This window comes from Chaetodon trifascialis, chromosome 7, assembly GCF_039877785.1.
Source record: "Chaetodon trifascialis isolate fChaTrf1 chromosome 7, fChaTrf1.hap1, whole genome shotgun sequence".
Lineage (NCBI taxonomy): Eukaryota > Metazoa > Chordata > Actinopteri > Chaetodontiformes > Chaetodontidae > Chaetodon > Chaetodon trifascialis.
Genome location: NC_092062.1, coordinates 20,583,681 through 20,607,812, shown reverse-complemented (window position 1 = coordinate 20,607,812; position 24,132 = coordinate 20,583,681). Strand labels below are relative to the sequence as shown.

At 43.5% G+C, this 24,132-nt stretch overlaps 2 protein-coding genes across 3 annotated transcripts in view; both read right to left on the bottom strand.

Moving 5' to 3' along the window:
- ephb6 (eph receptor B6) overlaps positions 1-9,876 on the bottom strand; it is a 36,488-nt gene extending 26,612 nt beyond the window's left edge. The window contains exons 1-2 of the mRNA XM_070965791.1: positions 9,768-9,876; positions 133-197 (exon numbers count right to left, since the gene is read on the bottom strand). Of these exons, the coding sequence (XP_070821892.1) occupies positions 133-197; positions 9,768-9,873 (171 nt within the window). The 5' untranslated portion in view covers positions 9,874-9,876. The remainder of the gene's footprint in view (positions 1-132; positions 198-9,767) is intronic.
- Positions 9,877-12,802: 2,926 nt separating this feature from the next.
- slc2a3b (solute carrier family 2 member 3b) lies at positions 12,803-22,840 on the bottom strand. 2 transcript variants are annotated; one of them, XM_070965961.1, is made up of 12 exons: positions 22,726-22,840; positions 22,252-22,376; positions 21,936-22,096; positions 18,657-18,761; positions 18,008-18,168; positions 17,290-17,530; positions 16,838-17,000; positions 16,406-16,593; positions 15,531-15,635; positions 15,336-15,437; positions 15,041-15,244; positions 12,803-14,951 (listed from the first exon to the last, which is right to left on the bottom strand). In XM_070965961.1, exons 3-12 carry the CDS (start codon positions 21,957-21,959, stop codon positions 14,694-14,696), a joined length of 1,551 nt encoding a protein of 516 aa, XP_070822062.1. In that variant the 5' UTR covers positions 21,960-22,096; positions 22,252-22,376; positions 22,726-22,840; the 3' UTR covers positions 12,803-14,693. The 2 variants fall into 2 exon arrangements, with proteins under 2 accessions (XP_070822062.1, XP_070822063.1); XM_070965962.1 differs by lacking the exon at positions 22,726-22,840 and having other exon boundaries at positions 22,238-22,296.
- Positions 22,841-24,132: the final 1,292 nt, after the last annotated feature.

Here is a 24,132-nt window from a genome sequence, read left to right as displayed (position 1 = left end):
CAAACAACGTGAATCTAACCTTAAACATAACCGTGCGTAACATGTGTGAAACACATTTGAGTGGCCTCCCAACTCGACTGCTTCGGTGCTCCAACAGCTGGAACGCACACTGACAGCGAGCTCCCTGCTTACCCCCGTGTCTGGATAGGTGGTCCAGCCCAGCTCTGACGTAGACTCTGTGGTGTCCAGCAGCATCACTGACAGGTAAGGAAGCAGAGACAAAGACAACGTATGAGAAAACAGGCAAACAAGTTTAATGCAACCGATTGCTGTGATTGGGCGAGTGCTAAAAAACAGTAGCCGTCTACCACTAGTCTTTTATCCTTTTGTTAAATAGCACCAGTTGTTGGAAGCCGGTCTACTGTCGGTGGAACAGGTCCAGGTTTTGTCCACATTTCTCTTTGATTTCTCCCCCATGCAGTAAAATCAGGGAGGGCTCCAGCTGTGCACATCTGTCAAACCTAATAACAGATCCTGAGAGATGATGCATTTTGGCACAAAGTTCTGGTGTTTAAAAAATTAAACTGATTGACCTGATGGGGCACCGTGATTAAAGGTCAAATTTCCCAACTTTAAAAGGCCATAACCGTTACTGTCACATTGTGTTGAAACTCAGCGAGCTGATGCTTCTTGTAGTTTGGCCCAGAGGGAACCTTCATCATTTCATGAGGGCCGACATGTTCACTGATGGCTTCCCCTTTTGTTTCAGGTTTTAACAGACATTTGTTCATTTCCAATGATCGAGGCTGAGAGCATGAGAATAGCGTGACTTTTATGTTGGAGTGTATTTTCCCATAATTTGCTTTTAGGTTTAAGTGCTTTAAAAAGCAAGCTGGCAAAGAAATCTCTCTCACACACACACACACACACACACACACAGACACACACAAAGTGACTTTAATGCTGAGTGCTGCGTGCTGACACATGGCAGCTTCCCACACAAAACTGAAGCCCTTGAATTTTCCATTAGTATTCCAAAACTGTGGTGGCTGCCGTTTCTTCAGTCTGGCTCAGTCTGTGCTCGGTTGTGCTGGGGAGACGCCGATTGAACGCAGGCCAAAGATTGTCATGCACACAGAGGTGGCGAAAACATCAGACTTTCTGTTTAGGATGCTCGCACAGCCGGAGTTAACGGAGAAAAACACACAGCGCCTGATTTCATCAGGCGCAACACTAATCACCTAAAGGGCTGTAGACACACACGCGGCACTGCGGCCTGTTTGCAAATAAGTCATTCTTCTCATTGTTGTCGTGCAATTTTTATGCTCTCGTTTCCATTTCACGTCACACACTCATTCGCCAGAGAGAGGGAGGCTGTCTCCTTTTCCTCTCTCTGACAACCAGACAAAGAGCAACGGAAATATTTATCGGCGTAATCATCACACACGCAGGATGGGATTTGAAAAGGTACCGCGTTTCGCAAAACACCAGCAACCTGCTGAGGCGGCTCAGTTTTTCTTTCTCAGGTGTGCGGGCTGGCGCACACACTGCCTGTCTGCTTCTTAACAAGTCAAATAAGAAAATGATATCACTTATGGCTTATGACATAAATTCACCCCCACCTCTCTGTTCTCTGACTGTGCTATAAACCGATTTTTTCTTTTTTCTTTTTAGGATTATACTCACAGATGGAGACCCTGCAAATCTGTCCTCCAATCCTTCATTTCCCTCCTCTTTTTTTTTTCTCTCTCCCCTCCAGTCTGTCGGTTTTCACCCACTAGCTTGTCTTCTTGTCAATCTTACTAAATTCACACATTTTTCCGTGGAAGTCCTCCAGGATTCGGAGAGATATGAATTGTATCAAGAAAAGAATACAAATGGGCTGTGACAGCGAAGGCTTACACGCAGCCACAAGCATCAGAATAAATAGTTTTCGGTGCGGCGTATGTCTGGACAGCTTGGCGGCTGGAATCGCAAAGCAAATCAGGATAAAATCAGCTACAGGCAGAAGACTAAATCCACCAAGCCAGGATGTCTAAAGCCTTTCAGGAGAATGATGATTTCCATTAGTGACATACCTTTCCTGCTTTGTTTGCTGATGCTTCTGTGGAGGCTATAAACTGAGTTTATTGGGAACAGCTAAAAGTAATGTGCTCTAACACAAGAGTCCTGCTTTAAATCCGTCCATCACAGAGGTTAGACTGTTTGGTTTTTAATGAAACTGTTTCAGAGAGGTGTAGATTCAACTTTAGGGATGTCGTCTGTGGTGAGAGGTATTGCATTTTACAGAGGGGTGTTTCTATTATTTATCCTGTCCTCTTAGATATCAGTCAGTGTGTGTGATGGTATGGAAACAGCCTTTTGATTAGTTTTCCAAGTTCTGTGTCTTTTGAATCAGAATCATCTTTCATATTTCAACATAATAAAAGATCGTTATATGTATGAACATGTCATGCGTGAAATGCATGCACTCACATATGTATTCTGACCTCATTAAGCAGCATCCTATTTATATCAGATAAGCACACACATGCACACATGCACGCATGCATGCACGCACACATACACACAGCAAATGTGTCACCCCAAATTCAATTAACCCTCTGCTCCGGGGCAGAGTCATGCATAAATAATATATAGCCAACTATTTTGACATGAATATTTATGCCTCTACTATTTAGCGTCTTGCCGTGAGGCCTTGGGGACCACAGGTCCTCACGTCGCCTCCGCCCTCCCTGCGACAAACCTGTACATGAGGATTACATGGAGGGGCGTTCAAAGAGCTTCATGCATGTCTCATTGCGTGACATTAGCATGTTGAATAATTCACCGTGGCATCCTAAGACAAGCGTTGAGTGCCGTGTTACACACACCTTTCAAGGATGAGCTTGGGCTGAGGCACCATGACCGGATCTTGTGTGTGAGTGCGAGAACAAAGTTGAACAAAGGAGAGGGACGTTTGCTGGCAGGTCCACTTGCCATTAAAAGCCCCTTTATTTAACTCTCAGACAGCTGCGCTGCAGCATCTCCGTTATTGGTCCATCTACGGGCCGAGACACTCAAAGTTTGTCCCTGACAGTTTGGAGAAGTGCTGAGTCTGCAATCTGGACCTGAGTGCTGTCTTAATGCACACTGTCTCTCACGTCGTCCTGCTCCACTCTGGTCTTTTACTCACTCTGCTCGATACCTTTCCCCCCTCTTTCTACCTCCGTTCGGTCCCTTGTCCCCTTTCATCTCCACCCTCTCTGCATGTGTGTATTATTTATCTGAAAAGTGACAGCGGGGTCGGCATTTCTGTACATTAAATAAGGAAATACGCTGTGCTCCATTATTGATGCCAGATGTGCTGTTTGTTTGGCTCGAGCTTTGATAGAGAGAAAGGACAGACAATAGAATGAAAGAGGCAGGATTACGAGGCAGGAATGAGAAGAGGAGGACAGGATTGTGTGTGTGTGCATATGAATGTGCTTCTTTCACTCTTTCCCCCTCTCTTCCTGTCTGTGGCGTGGGTGTAAACACTCTTTTCTGTTGTGCAGAGGTGACCTGCATTAGTTCATGACTGTCCCCGCTGCCACTCGAGTGTTCACTTCAGCTGAGTGACCCTCTCTCCTCTCTCCCCATCCATTTCTCTTTGCCCAACACTTTGTCTCTGTGTGGCCATGCATGCATCGACACTCTCCAGTGCTGAGTGTAGTGCTGTTGTTCACGTCACGCCTCTTTGATGGCAGATGTATGCTCCTTTACCGTGCATTTTCCGGGCAATAGAGCCCCCCGACACTCAGCAGAGAATTTCAGTGTTAATATTAACGTGGGCTAGAAGGGTGTGAGTGTGTGAGCGTGTAATATGACTTTACACCAAAGTAAATGCACCTGCAACGAGCTCACAGAGTCACGGAGCTCACAGGTAACAGCAAGTTTCAGGAACACACACGTGCACACGCACTTTCACAAAAAATTCCCACTGCCGGCGAGCGTTCTGTGGTCAGGTTGTGTTTTGTCTTTTGTCCACTCATCCACCCATCTCCACCCATTCTTTATGTGCTCCAGATGCTCCCACCCACAGACAGTCAGTCAAGGACAAGGCCTCCACCAAACCATCATTACAAACAACCACAGCGAGAGAGTGATACGCCAAGACAGACCGGGAGCAGGAGGAGGAGGAGGGCGGAGGAGTGAGGAAGAAGGGGGATTAACACAATTCCAGAAATAAGCATGCACATGTCAAAGGGAGTTATCAAAAACTCTAGAGCGGTTAAGCTGAATGAAAGTGCTGGTGCAACAAACAGTACTTAAGCCAGGTTAGATGACAGAGGAACATCTGCACTGAGTCGCAGAACAGGCAGCAACAGGCACAGGTAGGAGGACATTTCACAAAAACTGGCTCTCTTCCTTAATTACAAGACTTCTGCAAAGACTGCCTAGGTCGTTATCTGGGGCCTGGTTCTGGGTAACTACGTGTTAAAGGAACAGTTCCACGTTGTGGGAAATGCACGAGAAAGGAACCAAGAACTAGTGTTGTCTGAACGCCAATCGGCTGCACTCGAGGGTGGAGGTAAAAGTTGGTCATCACAGACATTTTCTCCCCTGGAAGGCATTCATAGTGTTGCACCGTAAAAGTGACGAACAAGTCAAAACCAGGCTTACTTTCACACCTCTACACGCCGAGCCAATCACACCATGAAGTGGGTGTGAAAAATGGATTGTCGGTTTCGCGGGGGTTTCACTAAAAAGCAGTTCTGACGGAGCGTACTGGCGTCTTTAGATGGGATCGATACCACTCTCAGGTCTGTTGGCTGAACAGCCAGCAGTCGGTTATCTTACCTTAGCATAAAGGCTGGAAACAGGGGGAAACCGCAAACCCGGCTCAGCCCAAAAGTAAACTCAAAGTACCTTAAACCTAAAACTCACAAATTAACATGCCTCATATTGTTTGTTTAATCCGTGTGAAAACAGAAATGGAAAAATGACTATTTGTGTTTCTACGGTGGGTTATGTGCTGGAGTTTTTCTTGGTCAAACAAATGAGATGCGACATGTTAATCAGGAACTTTTAAAGGTGCTGGCAGGCGTATTCTGTTTCAAATCCAGGCCAGCTGTTTCCTCCTGTTTCCAGCATTTATGCTAAACTAAGCTTACATCTCCTGGCTTCATATTTAGTGTGCATACATGACAGTGGCATCAATCATCTCCCTGCAAGAATGAGAACAAGCGAATTTTCCAGAATGCTGATCGAATCCTTTAACCTGTTCAGGTATTCCTACACTTCACTCTCCTCTCCTTCGATCGGAGGGTTGCAAAACAGCTTAGACACATTCTGGGTGTATTATAGGCATAGAAAGGCTTGGATTTGTCATGAAAGAAGCAGTCATGACAGAATTTAATGAGGCCCAGTAAACCGCTGCTGGCCAACAATCGTGTGGAAAAATACTCCTCAATGGTGCTAGAGCAGAGAAAGTTGTCCCTCCCTCTATTTAAATGTTCACCCATCAAACGAAATCGAGACTCATTTTCATCAACACCTCCACCCTCAACAGCCACTACGAAGGAATGCAAATCTGAGACGAGATCAGTTTACTAGAATCTCATTGTGCCATTTATGAATAGCGAAGCCTTCAACAATCAAACTTTGTTCTCACCCTGCTCAGCCGATGCCAACACGCAAACTGCCAAGTGCAGCTTTAATGTGAAATTCAAAACTGCAAACTACATTCCACTGTGTCACAGCAGTCCATACCACGTGTTCATCTTTCAGTTACATTTTGGCTCTAAATCACTGCCTGTCTGCACAGGCGTATTATCTGTGACTCTATCTGCAACGACACTGACTGACTCAAAGCAGAGAGTCTTGGCTCGCAGCCGCCTGAAGGCTTCAACCCCTCATATCACAAATGGCAGATACGTGAGTCATTTCAGGAAAAGTGGCCTAATGTCATTACGGAGCTCTCAACAGCCACAGAAAATTATGTTGCTTTTGAAAATGACATGCAAAAACACTGCTAAAAATAACGCCCGGTCACAGTCGAGTGTTGCAGTGTCAATGATGGGGATGCTGTGACCTCCACTTCCCACCAGCATGCGATCTCTGTCTCTGCAGCTTGGCGAACACGCAGGCAGGAGGGACGAGAAAAGGAAGCTTTTCAGGGCTGCTGGTGGCATCTGTCCTGCTGCACTCCCACTGTGACAAGCTTGCCATTTATTTTCTTATCACACTTTCTCTAATTTATCATGTCCTGAAAAGGCGGCTTATGACACCCAGGATAAGGATAGTAATCAGTCTCATTAATGCCGTCAAAGCCTGCCAGCGAGTGACGGCAGGAACGATGGCCCGGATGACCTTAAAGTGAGAACGTAAACATGGCTAAAAGTTTATACAGACTGGTGAGTAGATGCACGGACAACCAGTGGTGGAGAAAGTATTTTCTGCTCTGGTATAAAAAGACTCCATCATCAGTGATTAGGTCGATCAGTAAGTCCTGCATTCAAAATCTTTGGCTGCAAAGTGCACGATCAAAGTAAAAGTACTTGATGTGCAGAACAATGGTCCCTGTGACTGGTGTATTACTACATATACATCTATTAGAGAGCTAGAATGGTAAATTGGACAGTTTGATAATTCAACCGGGATAAGCTTATAGGTATCAGTGAATATATCGCCCTATGTTTTGGCTAATTTAGTTTTTCCATTACATAATGTGTCCAGCAGAGAGAATCGACAGGTTCAATTTCATCTGTAAAATGTCTGGTTTAATACTCATCTTTGTCACAAAATAAATCTCATTTATCCGTGCCAAGATTCTTTATGTTACATGTTTATTACATGTTTATACTTTTATACTTACTAAAATTACCATTTTCAGATTTTTGAAAACTACCAAACACTGGTATAATATGTAGTATCAGCATGTATCTGTTGAGTTATATCCTCAAACTGGTGTGTATCAATGCAGATGTAGTGCTGTTTTATTGCTGTGGCTGGTGAGATATTTACTCCACTGGTTCCCAACATAGGGATCAGGGCCCATGAGAGGGCCAGAAGATAAATCTGGAGGGAATTTATAATTCAGCAATCACATTACTAATGCCAGTAAAGCTTGTTCACTGCCTTACTGAAAGTTAGATGATGGGTTTATCAGTTTGGTCTCTCTGCCTTCAGTCGATAGTGCAGGAGCTGGAGGTGGGGGGTGCTGCTAACGTTAGCCACGGGTATGCCTACACTGAGAGTCACCTAGTTTCATATCAAATTGGAGGTTGTGTAACTGTGCAGCTGAAGTTGGGATTTCCGCGAAGCTGTGAGCAGTCATCAAGGGGAGGCTCGCAGCTGGATGGTCAGTGAATGCTAAGGAATGTAAGACTGCTGCGACAATATCTCATTTTCTATTTATGCATGTGTTAAATATAAAATGTGACGTGTGCGTTTGGAGGACTTGGAGTTGTTTAAATGCACCTTTGACGGTAAGGTGCTGAATAATTAAAGCAACAAGTACTGAGAAGAAATGTGTTATTAATGAAGAAACAATTACTTTCTCACGGAGTAATGTGTAAAGAATAATTGACTGACTGACTTAGTATCTTGGAAACATTGGGAACCACAGGTTAAATCTCTAACCATGCACTGTATTTTATAACCTTGTCAAAGGTTTTTTGTAAAATCTAAATCTGAAAGGTAAATTTAGCTGTCAGATAAATATAGTGGAGTAGAAATGCGCAACATTACCCTCTGAAACGTGGTCAGAAAACACCTGCAAACACCTGGTTTGATTTTCATACACAAAAAAATCATTCACATAAATCAGTTTTGTTCCCGGTTAACACTTTAGTCTCCAATTTGTGCACCCTAAACTGCAGATTAAACTACCGTTTCATTGTATGACATAAGTTTGACTAATGATACGAGGTTCATTTGTGGATATGCATATCTCAGTGAGCATCACTGCAGCTCCACTCATCCATGACCGAAAGGGCTGGAGGGGCATCAGGTGTGATGATACACAGGCTCCTCCTTTAGTGTGGCCTGTTAATCCAATGTGAACACGCAATCCTCGACACAGATCTAACAATTTAGAGGCCGGCCATGTGGCTCCACATCAATACCTCACATCAACAATGCATGTGGGCGAATGCATCGACACTTCCACAGGCAGCGTGCGAGAGTGACAAATCAAAAGCCCTGTCACTCACACGCTCTGCAGTTTGTCAGCATTCAACGAGGTGGCAAACCAGCTTTTATACTCTTCACTGCACGAAATTAAGGCAAAAAAAGATAGACCCTTCTTTCTGGTTTGTGCTGTGAAAACAGACAGGAATAGGGGTTGTTAGAGGCGGATACACGGATGTACTTCAAAGGCAGCAGACAGACAATAAACAATAGAAAGACAGACAGCAAACATATCACTTAGCCAGTCAGTCCAGACAGACGAGTGATCTACTGCAATCAAAGTCGAGGCAGACGCCAAATCCTTCCTACGTGACATAACTACGTAAATGTTTCAGTTTATGTGGATTTATATGGACGTCCAAGCTATTGGGTTAATACTGTATTACGAAGAGCTCTATTTCAATTACACAAACAGAGTCAGTAGGCCAGTAACACTGCAGCCTCTCTCCCTCTCTGCCATTCTGTCTCATCTTAGTCCAGGCCATCTGTTACAGACACAGCTCAAATCATGTGGCGTGAGGCTGACATATAAGTTACCTCTGTTATAGGCTATTACTGACACACACCTCGCAGTAAACTAAAGCCAAAGGGAGATGAGCATGAACAGGTGCAGCTCCTTCCAACGCGCAGCCAGATGCTTTGAAAGTAATTGCGTGCTCATGGCTGAAACCCTCTCAAGTGTTGGGGACTGGATGCAGGCGCTATGTATAGGCAGACGCCAAAGCATACATTCAACGCTCACACATTTGTACAGATGCACAAACACACAGACACAAACACATGCACGCGCAGACACACAGAAAGGCAGCTTGAGTCACCAAATTATCATCAGGTTTCTCAAGTCAGCCCACTCTGATGTGAACACTTCATAGATGGAGTCTCACTTAACTATCAGCCTTTCCAGACACTCTCTCTCTCTCTCTCTCTTCCTGACTCGCTCGCTCACTCTGGCACTTTTAAAGACATCTAATATTTCCATTAATATCGAAAAAAGTGTGAAGTTAAGAACAGAGCAGTGGAGACACATTCATTGAGGAGACAAGGGGTACTTATAACGGCACTGGAGAGGGGGCAGGGGTCTCTGGCTGTCACATCCGTGAGACCTTGAGTGACACAGGGGCCCGAGGTGGTGGTGGTGGGGGTCACCAAATACATAGGCAAAGAGAAACGGGTTATGCAACTTATTATTCATTTGTCTCCTGCCTTATTTCCATATTCTTTTGTTGTGGGAGCTTGATAGGCCCTGGCACGCACCTGGCACTTCCAACAAAGTCCTATCTGATGTGCGCACACACGCGCGCACAGATGCACTCAAACACAATACAGAGCACGCAAAACTAACGCACACAGGGCTGTGTGGGCAGGGGGAGAAGGTGGTAATTATTCAGGGAGCCAGAGCCCCAAAAAATTGAGGATGAATGGGACTTTCTCGAGGTGCTGCGGCCTTTCGTGCCACAGTTTCACACACTGTCAAAGTGCCCAGCGCTCCCAGAGAGCCACATTCTTAGAGAGCTACAACAGAAGCGTACCAAGCGTCCATCCTTCACTTGTGGACTCATTATGAGCACATGATGGGAGCGCTGTGCAAACTCTCCATCCCGCAATGCCCGTGAACACAGAAGTGCAATCACAGAGGTGACGTGAATAAATTCAAGTAAAAGTTTAGTTCTTACCTTCCTCCGCTGAATTAGGCTGGAGAAACACACAGAGAGACAGAAAGACACTCCACATCTCCACTACAGAATGACACTGACAGAGAGAGAGGGAGGGAGAGAGCATGAAAGAGGGAGATAGAGTGAGTGTGTGTGAAAGAGCGAGAGAGGGAGGGAGGGAGAGGTGGGTGAGAGAGGGGGTGGAGTCTGTTTGCTCCCTTTATCTGAGAGAGAGAGAGAGAGAGAGAGAGGGAGGGAGTGGGGGGGTGGATGAATGAATGGATGAGGGAAGGAGAAAAATATTTACAGAGCAGCACATACAATAAGTACACTGCCAACGGAGGAAGTAAACAAAACGCTGTTGTCAGAGAGACGGAGGGAGAGAGGGAGAGATCAGAAAGAGTGAGAGGAGGAGAGTGGGAGACAGTTTTTTTTATATGAGAGAAACAAAGACAGAGAGAAAGCATGGGAGACTCAACAAGAGAGAGTGACAGAAGGAGAAGGAGGTGGAAAAATTAATAAACAAGTTTGCCTGGGCTCTAAAACAACTGTCTAGACATGTCTAACAGCGTCAGTTCCAGCTCTCCTCCAAATCCTCACACACATTTGACTGCGAGGCCGCCTGGCAGACTGTGTCTCAAACTGTGGCATCCCTCACATGTCTGGACGCTGTGCTAACTTGCATTTTTTCAAGCTGTGGCATGTGAGAGTGTCCAACTTCTTTTCTCCCCCCTTTTTTTTTTCTTCCTGATCTCTCTCAGTTGTACCTTTTATGGAAAATGAGTATAATTCAGACACATTTTTGGATGCTCTCCATCCTTCGTGTGGCTTCGTGCTTCCTCTTCCTAACACCCCTCCCCCCCTCCCCCAGACACACTCCTCGCCTCACAGCATTGCTCATCCAGACAGCATCTAGACACGCACTTAGACACACACACAAGCACACGGACCTGAACGTCCCTCTGGTCCGTGCACGCCACCCGCTGGTCAGAGCGCAGCACTGCAGCTTGTTGATGGGCTTTCATGCCCCAGTTCACCGCAATGAGTAAGACTTCAGTAGACTCTTGCAGGGAGATGTTGCCCATTGGCTTGACACAGTTAGATGGCCCCATTCCCAGCCAGCCGGGGGCCCTTGACCCAAGGCTCTTCGCTCTGAGGGGCTGAGGTACAGAAGGTACAGTGGAGAGGGAAATGGATCACAGCCCGGCAGTTATTAAGCGGGGAATGAAAACCTTTTGATCCATTTTGAGAAACTGAGTGCGCCAGCAAGCTTGAATAAACTCTGTCATGTACATTTTGTAAAGCTGAAGTGATTATTGATTAATCAGTTGGTCAGCTACCAGAAAGGTCACCTGTTAATCAATCAGTTAAGTAGATTTTTAAGCAAAGATGGAAAAAAAAACAAAACAAAACAAAAAAACAACCCACTAGTACCAGCTACTCAAATATTAATATTTTTTTTGCTTTTCTTAGATTTCTGTGATAGTAAACTGAATATGTTTACGGCTGTTGGTTGACCATAAATAAATAAATAAATAAATAAATAAAGATACTGAGAGGTCACCATGAGCTCTGGGAACTTGTGATGGGCGATTTTTTCTTTTTACTGACAATCTGTCAGCAGTGAAGGCTACAGAGTTAGCAGAGTTAGCTTACTTTAAATCCCTTAGCGTCAGATGGCCGCAGGTTGCGTCAAATTCATTTTCCTCAGAGTCATTAAGTCAATTAAATGTGAACACAGAGGCACCAGAAACATATTTTCAGATTCACTGTGACTTACAGTGTCCGATGTCCGTCGCGAACAAGTCCATAAATCGTAGAAAAGGACGCTCCTCATAACTTCAGGACTTGCCAGAAAATAATCAGTTTTTGTTTTTTGCAGTTTTGTTTTCAAACTGATGGTAGCTAATTTGGCATTTTCTAAATCACGCCAAATTATGTAAAAAATAATGACACCCCCCACCCCACCCCAAAGGAACCAAAGCTGTAAATAGTTACCTAACCTAATCGATGGTAACTGCATACTTCCTGTCTTCTTCTTCTTCTTCTTCTTCTTCTTCTTCTTCTTCTTCTTCTTCTTCTTCTTCTTCTTCTTCTTCTTCTTCTTCTTCTTCTTCTGAGGTTTTACGGCAGCCTGTTTGCATCTCTCAAAGAATTATGGGAAAACTTGGAGCATAATTATCCCCCAAATGAAATGATAATGAGTGACAAGAATAATGATAATAAGAGTGACAAAGGCCATTAATATTACATTTTCCATGTTCTACTACAAATACTCATCTCATCTCATCTCATCTTCAACTGCTTATCTGGGGTCGTGTCAGACCAAATTATAACCTAACCCGCATTTTAAATAATTTGAGAAAATAGGTACATTGAGTGATAATGAAAATAATCTTCAGTTACAATCCTGGGTTTTCAGTCTCCTTCCTAAAAACAAAATCTACAATTTGCATGATTTCCCTTGAATGCATGAACAAGTACATGCATAAAACAACAGCAAAGACCTGTAATATTAAAAGAATGTTTTCTTAAAATACATTTTCAGAGGAAATCCTCTGTGGGGTAAATATTCTCTTGCATCTCTACATGCATTCTGGTTTGGCTTTTGAAGCTGTGTGACCCAGGAGGAAACGTGATCTCATAACTCCTCCTCACACACGCACTCTTAAAAATGTCAACACAATCAGGAATACACCTTTTTACAACCCTACTGTTCAGCAGCAGCAGCAGCAGCAGCAGCAGCAGCAGCAGCAGCAGCAGCAGCAGCAGCCACAGTGAAGAACTGAGATCTGCTTTTCAGCTCACAGCTTTATTTCAGTATTTCAGAGTGCTGGTTAGTTCTGTGTTGAATGACTGCACAGCTAACTGAGGTTTTGTCGCCACAGTGCAGGAGTGGGTACCAGACAAAATACCTCACGAACCTCTCACACTTTCACTTAAGCACAGGCTGCAGCTCCATTAAACATTCATGACAAGAAACTTGCTTTGACTCATAGTTTTACAGACGGAAAAAAACAGACTCTTCATGCTCATAATTCAAGTCACACATTCCCTTAAAAGATGGACAACTTTATTTCCTTTTTAGTTTCTCAAAGCAAGTGTCACTCATATTATTACGGCAGAGAACAGAGGACATAATAATAGAAAAACAGGAAAGGTCATCTCTTATCTGACTCCCAAGGACACTCAGTCTTCCTCAGTTCTGTCTGCTGTTGAGCAACATAGTGACATTTATCATAGTAACAGTATTTCCATAGTGCAAGACAAATCAGTGGATGTAACATACAGTAGATGAAACAGAATTATGAGAAACAAGCAACCAAAACCATACACTCCCTAACACATATGGCATATTTACATGTAACAGAGAGCCACACACAATACAAGCAATCATTATGAAGTAGTCTGACTACCAAAGTGCAAACAAAAACACTGCTGAGCTTAAAACATTGACAAGTGCTTCCTTATGAGCATGCGCACATCCAGAGGAAGATGCAACTGTACAAACATTCGCATGACATTTGGAAGCTTGCATACTGTGCTGAGATAGTTGATCATAATACAGGAACTGAAGATTCTACAATATATACACAATTTCAGACAATTAGAAACAAATGCAGACGATAAGACATTTTTTGTGCGTTAACCATTGAAATAAATACAGTTTAGTGTTTTTATTCAACGTCACTGTTCAACATGGCTAATGTCTTGTGAGAGGCGTGTTGTCATTTAATTATCGGTAGACTTGAACGTGTTTCAGCACACTCCTCAAACAATGGTTTAACACTGACGAGCACTTTTGATTCGATGTCACAATATTTTAGAGATTGTAAGACATTTTATTTCATGACCTGTGATTCAGAAGTTACTGCAACCTGCAGATGTCAAAGGAGTTTCAAGTACAATAACGGATAAATGCATTTTTTATGCCATAACAGTCAGAAGCCGATTATGCAGTATAACACGATGAGCCACCTGAGTTTTTGTATCCAAGTGCTGTAATGCATACTATAAACAACTGTAGTACAACGATTTCTCTGTCACCCTGGTTGTGCAATGAACTCATTAAACACAAGAGGTTAGGTTGTGTTTTAAAGAGCAGTAGGAGACTTCTTTCAGGCTTGGCAGTGCTAAACTACACCTCATCCTCTTACAAACAATATACCTGATGCAGACAGCACTGATTTACAAAACTGTCCTTGTTGTTACGTATTTATCAGCATAAACATTGCTGACTTCAAACAACACACAAACATCTTCTACTCTCATGGGACGCTGTGCTACAGGGTGAGGAGAAATATTTATTTTCTTCGACTGTGTAAAACATGTTTGAGTCGGCAGCACCTCCTCCATGTTTATTCTGTCTATACAAGGCAACATGGTTCCCTCCCCCAAGGCACACCAGGCAGGCAGACAGGACTGCAAGTCAGTCTTTTTTTTTTTTTTTGGGTCAAACCACCGGGCTCCAAAACCGGCTTTTCAAGCTTGACCTCAATACGTAAAACCCCCAAATCCTGCAACCTTTTAACACTGGGGGTAGCTGAAGATCTGGGACTTAACAGAGAACATACGTTGATCCTCTTATATGGCAAGATACATGGAGCTGGCACTGGGAATGTCAATAAATATTAAGTACTGGTAATTCACTTAGGTTTGACCCATGTTTAAAGTATAATTACACAGGATTCTGTCAATTATTTTAGCATTTGTAACAGCTGAATCTTTAAAAAACATTGAGTTTAATTTTTTTTTAAAAAGGCACACTAAATACATAAAAATCTAAAATCTTATTTCTGCATTAATACACTGAGTTGGCTTTTTCTAAACACATCCCCACTGCTCAGTCGTCATTTGTGAGTTATGAAATATAACTCCTTACAATATCTATGTGCTTGGAACCTGTTGTCTGTCTTGTACCCTGTTCCTCCTTCTCTCTAAGGACGCTCACGGCTTCTCTGGGAGATCGACCATGGGAACCTTCTCTGTGGGGGACATGGGTGCGGTGTCTTTGCTCTCTGGCAGGCCGACGACCACCGCCTCAGGAGCCGGGGACTGGGAGGATTTCCCTGCACTGGCAGCGAAGCCCTGAGCGATGTCATCAAAGGTTCTCCCTTTGGTCTCGGGCACTCGCAGGAATGTGAAGATGAAGAACAGGATGAGGAGGATCATGAAGATGATGAAGACGTATGGACCGCAGAGTTCCTGAGAGAAGAAGAGAGAGATGTTTGTACAGTTACTCCATGATAAACTCATGTACATCTGAAGATTTTCAAGAAATAACGTGTTCATACCTCCAGTTTAGGGAACCCCAGCCCCACCAGGAAGTTGGCAGTCCAGTTGGAGAAACCAGAGACAGCCATGGCAGCAGGGCGGGGCCCCTGGGAGAAGAGCTCTGCCACAATGAACCAGGGGATGGGACCTGGACCCATCTCAAAACTGGCAACGAAGCCGAACACAGCTACTATGGCCAGGTAGCTTAGAGATGCGTTGGTCTTCTGCTCAGAAAGAGAAACAAAGAGTGTGAGGAGATGTAATGAGGAAGCAAAAACCTCGTGGGACAAGAGCAGTTATACAAACATCACTCACCACCAACGACAGGGAGATCGTCATAAGAAGGGCACAGATAGCCATGCCAGCCAGGCCAATCAGGTGCAACGTCCTTCGCCCCACCCGCTCAACCAGGAAGAGCTGGAGTCAAAACGAGACACAGATTTATTAATAATCCAAAAAATATAAGACACGCCTTGTATTGAGACACTGCATGTGTAGTCATACACTTACAGAGACAACAGTAAACACAGTGTTGACAACTCCAGCTCCTATGGTGGCGTAGATGGGCTGAGTCACACCAGCTGTGTCAAATATGCCTGTAGAATAATAAAAGACCTGGACAGGGAGACAGAGGAAGACTTAGTGTTATTCAAGTGAACAAAATAAATGCAGTTTGTTAGCAAACAGTTGTCTGTTGTTTGGTTATGGTTGGGTAAGCGTACAGGGGTTTTTAGAGATTGTGAGCTAAAAAAAACAACAAAAATTTCTAAAGACATAAACAAAAATCTGCTGGAAATGATGCTGATGAAAGCGGTGAGAGTGGATGAAAACTTTTCATTTTAAGCTGTGGGACATACTAAAATGCTCTGTAATATGAAAATTTGATAAATGTACCATCAACTTTTTGGAATAATTACACAGCGGAAACTAACACAAGTTGCATTTTGTATAACTCTTCTAGCTGCTGTGCTACAGTTGATATAGGCCATGAGTGTTGATGTGTCTGTCAGAGTTCAATCGACGTCCCGGCCTTTAGCCATAGGCGATAGCAGCTCAACTGTGGTTGTCAGGTCAGACGCAGCAACCGATAACGCTTAGTCAGCCTGGTTACATGACCTCATTAACAAAATACCGATTACAAACCACTGGGTTTGTCTCTTTCCATTGACACTCAGAGGCTTAAATTATTCCACTCAATCTAACATTGCCTGGAGCCAAGAAGCATCTCTTGTCATGCGCTTGTCATAAACATTTGTATGATTTCAGTGAATGCTCCTTTAAAGATTCATGTGTGAGATGACAGGTTTATACTTCCCTCTCACTTCAGGCTGACATGTGATAATTACATCCTTAACGCTCCATTATGGGACCTGATGTTTACTCACAGCGTTGATGCCGGACAGCTGCTGAGAGAGCTGGAGGATGATAGCGATAATGATGGGTTGACGGTAGTTTGGGGAGCGGAAGAGTTCGAGGATGGTCACTTTCTTTTCCATGGCCATCTTCATCCCTTCTTCCTTCATCTCCTGGATATCATCGCTCACATCTTCACAGCCGCGCAGGCGCACCAGCGCTGCATAGAGAAGAAGGGACGAGTGAGAGGAAGTCAGTACATTATTTATGTAAATATAGTGTATAGAAAGGCTGGGAGGGTCTTAGAAAATGCTACATTGTAAAAGTTTAATTAAATCACAGGGCCGCCTCATCATGCCTCAATCCGCAGATCATTAAAAATTCACGGGTAATTCTCGATTCAGTCTCATTAAAGCCTAATGTAGCCGTCTTGTTAGCATAGTGCAAGCCGTCTCAAAACAGACCTTTTCTTGCCTCGTCCTCCTGGTTGAGGACAATGAGCAGGTAGCGGGGGCTTTCGGGGCAGAAGGGCAGCATGATGCTCTGCAGGACGGCAGGCAGGATGGTGAGAGCCAGCAGCAGAGGCCACAGAGTGTCTGAGCCGAGCAGAGCCTCCAGGCCGAAGATCTAGAATACACAAACAGCAGGGGATGAAGTGCTTCATTCGCCTCACCAAACATTTTTGACTGTCTTTGAGTTTGAGGTTGTTTCCTTCTATACGGTCCATTGATCAGGTGACCCTTAACCATGAATATGAATAGAGGAAAAGCTGATATTGATATTCAGCTCATAAAGTAAAATATTTTGTTTGCAAAAGCTGGCACAGTATCTTATATTATCCTGCAGAAATCCTCAGCTTCTGCACAACCAAATGTAAGAACATCGATAACGTAGTCACCACATCAGAGCATCATACCTGTGCCACCAGGATGCCAATAACGACGCCCAACTGGTGCAGGGTGCCAAAGGCTCCTCGGACAGCGGTGGGAGAGATCTCGCCGACGTACATGGGTGTCAGTCCCGTGCACAGACCGCAGAACACACCAATGATCAACCGGCCAAAAATGACCATCTCAAAAGATTGACACAGCAACGACAGTCCCATCAAACCGCCTCCGAGCAGAGCCAGGACATTAGCGAGCAGCATGGACTTGCGCCTGGTGATGAGTGACAAGGAAGAAAGAAGAGCAAAGAGAAAAGCAACCATAAAACACATGTCTAAATAAGGAGGGCTGCAACTATTATTGTCATCAGCAATTAATCTGCAGCTTACTGTCTCAGTTAACTCCATGTTCCAGACTTCAAGACATCACTTCATATGTCCTGTTTTGCCCAACTGTCCAAAACTGAAGACGTTTTAATTTGCTGTCAGATTTGATAAATCCACTCATGAGAGACTGAAACTAGCAAATGTTTTCCATTTCTGCTTGATAAATGACAAACGATTAATCTGTTTTCAAGGATGCTGAATAATTTTCTGCCAATCATTACGGTCTTAGAGGAAATAAAGCAAAATAATTTTGTTTGCTGATATCAGTCACATTCAGGAAACTGCACTGAGAGTCATGAAAAGGATTTGGTTGATTTATTGTCTGTCATCCTGCACCATAGCAGTTTATTATTGATGTACTCACCTGCCAAATTTGTTGACCATGGCTCCAACAGAGAAAGACCCGATCATGCCTCCCACACTGAAGATGGCCACAGAAAAACTCCACACCATGGTGTTGGTTCCTGGGCTGAAAGGCTCCCCGTACCGCGCCATGGACACATTCTGGAAAAACCTGCGCAGTTTCTGTCAAATCACAGAAATAGGTGGTGGAATAAGAAGTGACTCCTTTTAGAAAGTGTTGTCTTATGTGATTTGTGATTTTTAAAAAATCACTTTGGAAGTTTCTGACACATCCACACGGGGGCAATATAGCTTTCTCAACTGCTCTCAAAAGAGACCAGACACACTGAAAACATCATGACTAGCACCATGACTCTATTATACGCCCACTTGCAAAACGGCACATGCAGAACAAGACCATAAAAGCATTACATTTATTCAGTGAGTGGCATTGAAACAGTGCCCTTACCATATTAATATCAGAAAATGAGAACATGTGCATCGGATCTATTGTGAATCCAGGAATTATGCCCACTCCTTTAATTGTGAAACCTCATCATGAACCATTAAAAACACTACATGTTCTGCCATGTGACTAACATGATGCAAACACACACACACACACACACACACACACACACACACACACACACACACACACACACACACACCTGCTCTGGTGCATTGATGACGCCGGTGTTGTAGCCAAACTGTAGCGAGCCGATGACTGCTGTTGAAACACAGTAGAGAAGGTAAAACGTCACCTTCTTCTTCGGCTGTTGAGAAAGCAAAAGACGGACAGATATGGCAGATTAAGACAATGAGCAGATGCAGTTTATGTACAATCATCCCCTCAGTTTTGCGTGGCGGACATGGCCTGTTCCTGGCTCCACAAAGCTCTTGTTGTTCATAGTGACACTGGTAACTACACACAATGAGCCTTTCTACATCTGCCCTCCCTCCTTGTTTTCAGCTTTTTGCATTAGCAACTCGCAGCGCGACTGTGAAAACTAGGTGTTACAACACTGCACAGGCTCCACGATTTGCAGCTCTTTGGTATTTCTCAGCTAAGTAGCTAAAGACACCTTGAGAGAATAAGACTGAATCCTGTTGAGAATGTTTTTCCCTGCTGGTTTCAGAATTAAAGTGGGCTTAGCTCAAAATAATAAGCTACTACACCTGACATTAATCCCTTACATGGCAGTGCTCCCTGCTGGGGAGTGAAATTTGCAATATGTAAAAGTATCCAACCAAGCAGAACTGAACGTAGTAAATGGTTTAAATGAAGTCTGCTATGTGGCAGCATCTAGCCAAAAGCGGAAATCCCCAATCAAAGTTTCACTTTGATTACACAGCTAATGTCAACATATCTTTTACATTTTCTGTAATACATCAACTGTCTAAGAACATTTGCAAAGCGTGTTACTTGTAACCACAGGCTACTGGTCAAGGGCTGATGTCCAAATAGACTCATTAATGGAAAGAAATCCATTTCATCCAGTTTAATCCATCTATTTTCAAAATCTGCCAGCTTTATCGAAGCTAACTCGCCTACACAACATCAGTGAAACATTCATGATGCTAATTAACACATTGTTTTGCACAATTTGTAATCACACTCGAGTCTAAAACAAACACTTCCAGTGACAAACATGTGCAAAGACAGGCACAATGAGCTTTGGTTCACTGCACATGATATGACTATCTGCACAGATAAAATAACAAATTCCTCAAACGTCATGAAAGGGCATGTTCGTTGGGAACGACCTGCCTCATTATGAAGAGCATTTTGAAAGCAAAGGGCAGTTCAAAGAGTCTCCTGAAAGGAACTGCCTGTTCATTCATCTGAGCAGCCACCTCCTTTTTCTGATTTACTGCGATTCTACAGAGAACTTGAGGTTCTTCAGCTCCTTAAAAAATGAAAGTGTTTTGGGTAAAGGGCATTTGTTGCTGCTCCTATCAGCTGCTCATTAAGTTACCATAAACCACCACATGGGTCAGAATGAAACAGCACACACGAGGAAGTGATGAATTTCTTGCAATAACGATAACAGAATATTTGCCACACTGAGATAGTGACAATCAGTTATAATTACGCCACAGGGTGTTTCTAGGAGGAACATCGTGACCTCGTCTCATAATGAGGACTAAAACAAGTGGAACGCTCTGGTGTTAGTCATGTGAACTATATGTGACAGACAGACAGACAGACAGACAGACAGACAGACAGACAGACAGACAGACAGACAGACAGACAGACAGACAGACAGACAGAGAGACAGATACAGTGACACAGGAAACGCTGCATACACGATAAAAGTGACAGTGAAGGGGAAACACAGCAACAGAACAGAAGCATGCCAAAGATGAAGGGACAAAAAAGGAAAATGTAGAAGACGTGATCGAAGATTTGAGAATATAATCACATTCAATCTGTTATCTTAAAAAAGAGAAAGAAAATAACATTGTATGACATGTTTGACTTCCACCACACGATCGTCTCACATAACCTAAAGGGGGATTAAAAACATGTACGGCTGGTGTGGTGGGGCAGATCAGGTGAGGAAAGAATGAACGAAGGCTTGTGTTTGTGGTTGTACATACTGTATGTTTATGCATGTGAAACTCACAACTGTATCTGCAGCGACATGCTGGTGTTGAGTAATACCTAGGCAAAATAACTACGTCTCTAAATCACCCTCTTGCTATAACAGCGTCAATGAATAAGGAGTGGCCACATTATGTGGTCGCCCAGGCGTGTGTTAATTCTAGAGAATTTGTGTGTGTTCTCTCAAATTATTATTAGAGCATACCAGGTAACTGCTGATGACCTGCCTGAATATAATACAAATACTGACAGCTCCGACAAGCTGACGTTTAGACTGCTTTGACAATGTGGACATTTGGACATGCGCAAATCCATGACAATTTGGAAAGGCACGAAGACCATGTGATAAGACTGAAAACAGCTACTAAATGAATCTCTTAGCTGTGGTTTCCAATGTCAAGAATGAAAGTTAAAGCTCAGTTTCAAATCTGTCATTGGGGTTATTTCCTGTTCTTACATCTGGTTCACTTGTGCTTTAATATGAGATAATTACACAGAAAGAATAACAACTTCTCTGCAACACTTCATGTTTTTGGCTTACATTGCACTGAGTCTTTAAATATTTGACTTAAGAGAGCCAAACGTGTTCTATGTCGATTCAAGGAGTGCACTCTAATATTGACTGTGGCTTGGAGGCTGGTTACATCAACACTCATTATGTGAGAATCTGAAGAAACAGGCATGACAATGAAGGAACTGCATGCAATACGTTTCAAAAGACAAGCCACAGGGAAGGTTTGCGAAAGCACTTACTAGCGGGCAATTCAGTCAGTTGAGATGTTTTACATTGTCAAAATTTAAAGTTGAACATTTAATGAATAACACTAACTCTTGTGTATATCACACGATGCATGCCCTTTTCCTCTGCTCTGTTTTCGTCCTTCTCCTCATTTCTACTTCTCCTACTGCCAGTCTCTCAGCCCATCTCTATGCAGGATACAAATAAAAGCAAGAAACTAAAACATACTCAAGTTCAAACTTGCCACCCACCAGCCCTGTTTCCCACTCTTTCTCTCTTAGTCACGCTCTGAAATGCTCATCATCAGTTCCTGCCCTTGCCAGAGAGGAAAATTACAGAATTGCCAGCCTGTGACTCGTAAATACCACACGCTTTTTCATTAGGAGGTGTTGCCTCAAAACCGGCTCTGAGTGAAATAAAACAATAGCAAAAGCCAGGCTGACACTCTTCCTCAGGAACCGCTGGGAGTTATAACTGAAAGCTCAAATTAACATGGGAACAGCAGTATCACGTCTGCAGGGGTTAGAGGTTGAAATTGTTTGGAAAATACATCAAAACATTACCGGCAAACCTTGCAGCTATAGAGGAAACAGTTCTATTTACCTTATCATCCTCCATCCGCTCCATCTTTTCTGCTTGACAGACGATATTCAGGAGAAAACTGCAGCCACTCTTCAGATCACAAGTTGAAGCTTCTTAGACTGAGCTGTCTCTTATTCCTTGTGACCACACACAGCGTCTATGCAAACAGTCAACAGGAAAACCTGACAAACGCAAGAGCAACGTGACAAACTTTAAGCAAACATTCATTACAGTTTCTCAAGGATAAACATTTAAAGAATCTGATCATCATCATCATGATGTGGGTTATAATAGAAACAATGAATACACAAGAGTAGACTCACTCTATCCTACAGACCTGAGTGTGGAGCACTCTGCGGCAGCTGAAGCACTTGTCTGCACTCAGTTCAACAGGAGTCAGTGCCCAAAATGACAGCAAACCCCTCCCTCTGCTTCCGTGTTCAACCTCCTCTTCTGCTCTCTCTAATTATGAAATGAAAAGAGAAAAGTGATGTAACTCCTTCTTTTCACATTAAATTACTGTCGCTTAGCTTGTTTTAATCAATACACTGGGTAAAATAACATCTCAATGAACTGCAGCGACTATAATAGAGCACATTACTGCGATGGAGCCGCATGTGATGCTGCGCTGATCAAGTGAGGTTTTACTAAAAATGCTCTCTGCGCGCACTTGTGTCATTCTAATATGTGGACTTTAACGATACAGACATGGAGTCTAGCACCCCAAATTAGCACATGAGCAACACTTTCTTACCTGAGACAAATCGCATGAATGAATCAGCAGGATGAGTAAAAATAAATGTTTGTTTACCGTTATGTGGGATTTGTGCCAGCCTTTGTTTATCCAGTAAAGCGCTCTTGTCAAGACCTGTTTGCTATGACAAATGTTCAGTCCTCCCTCCCATCTGTGTGTTTTTATAGAAACTGTTACACGTTCACCAGCACGTTTCAGTGCTTCAACATTCCCCTCAACTCTCTTACTCATACTTACTCGTATGCGTGCGTAAAAGGCGCACGCAGTCTTCCCATCCTGTCGAGTCACTTCGGGTTTACTCGTCTCGGGTCGTAACGGCGTAGAGGTATTTCCGCTCAGCTGAAGAAGGGGGACGTGCTCGGGCGAGCGTACGGAGTAGCGATGGAGAACAAACGGTGTCGGTGAAAGGAGGCTCTGTGCTGCTGCTGGCCCGTCGGCTGCCCACCGGGGGCGCGACAACAAAAGGCAATGTGCACGGAGTTCAGATACAAAGCCTGGTCATGCAGAAATCATGAGACCGGCTCAGTGGGTGGCAAACAAACGGGGAGCCCTCCTAATTCTTCATCAACTAATCTTCACAGCCCACCTAAATCCCAGTCTGGAATTTGTCAAGTTCCCCAGAAAAGTGAAATTGAGGTGGGCCATTGTAAAATTCCCTTGGTGAGCAGGTTGGGTCCGTATTGTTTTTTGGCAGTTTTAATTGGATACCAGGGACTTGCGTCTGCTTTTGGATTTGGGTGACGGCATGAATATGGAAATGCTCATCTGTTAAAGTTAAGTCCAAAGAAAACAACTCCAAGACATGAAAGTGTGTCTGCATCATCTCTGTACAACCCTGATTTAAAAAAAGGGTTGGATACTGATAACGGCTTTACAAAGTGTTCCTCAGATCATGTAGTAACATCCTTTATACAATCATGTGTTCACAAAGTGGTGAGCCTCGCTCCAATACTTGCCTGCGTGCGACTGAGCCTTTCCAGGATGCCCCTTTCACTCCCAATCATGGTACTATCACCTGTTACCAATGAACCTGTTTACCTGTGGAATGATCCAAACAGGTGTTTTTGGAGAATTCCACAACTTTCCCAGTCTTTAGCTGCTCCTGTCCCAACCTGTGTGAAACGTGTTGCTGCATCGATTTAACAATTAGAATATATTTACAAAAATCAATTAAGCTGCTGAGATAAAACATTAAATATATTGTCTTTGTTTTCAGTTAATATGTCAGAAAGGATGATCACATCCTGTTTTATCTATGTTTTACACAGCATTTAGAAATTCTGAGGTCACTAATACTGCCCCCCACCCGCCCCAACCAGTGGATTTTGACCATATGACAAAAATAAAACTGAATAAAAGAATGAAAGGCATATTTTTCATATTTCATTCATGTGCTTACATGTTCAATTCAGCTGATCAAGTCAAAGTAATCAAAGATCAAAATCAGCTGGTGGAACATGCCTG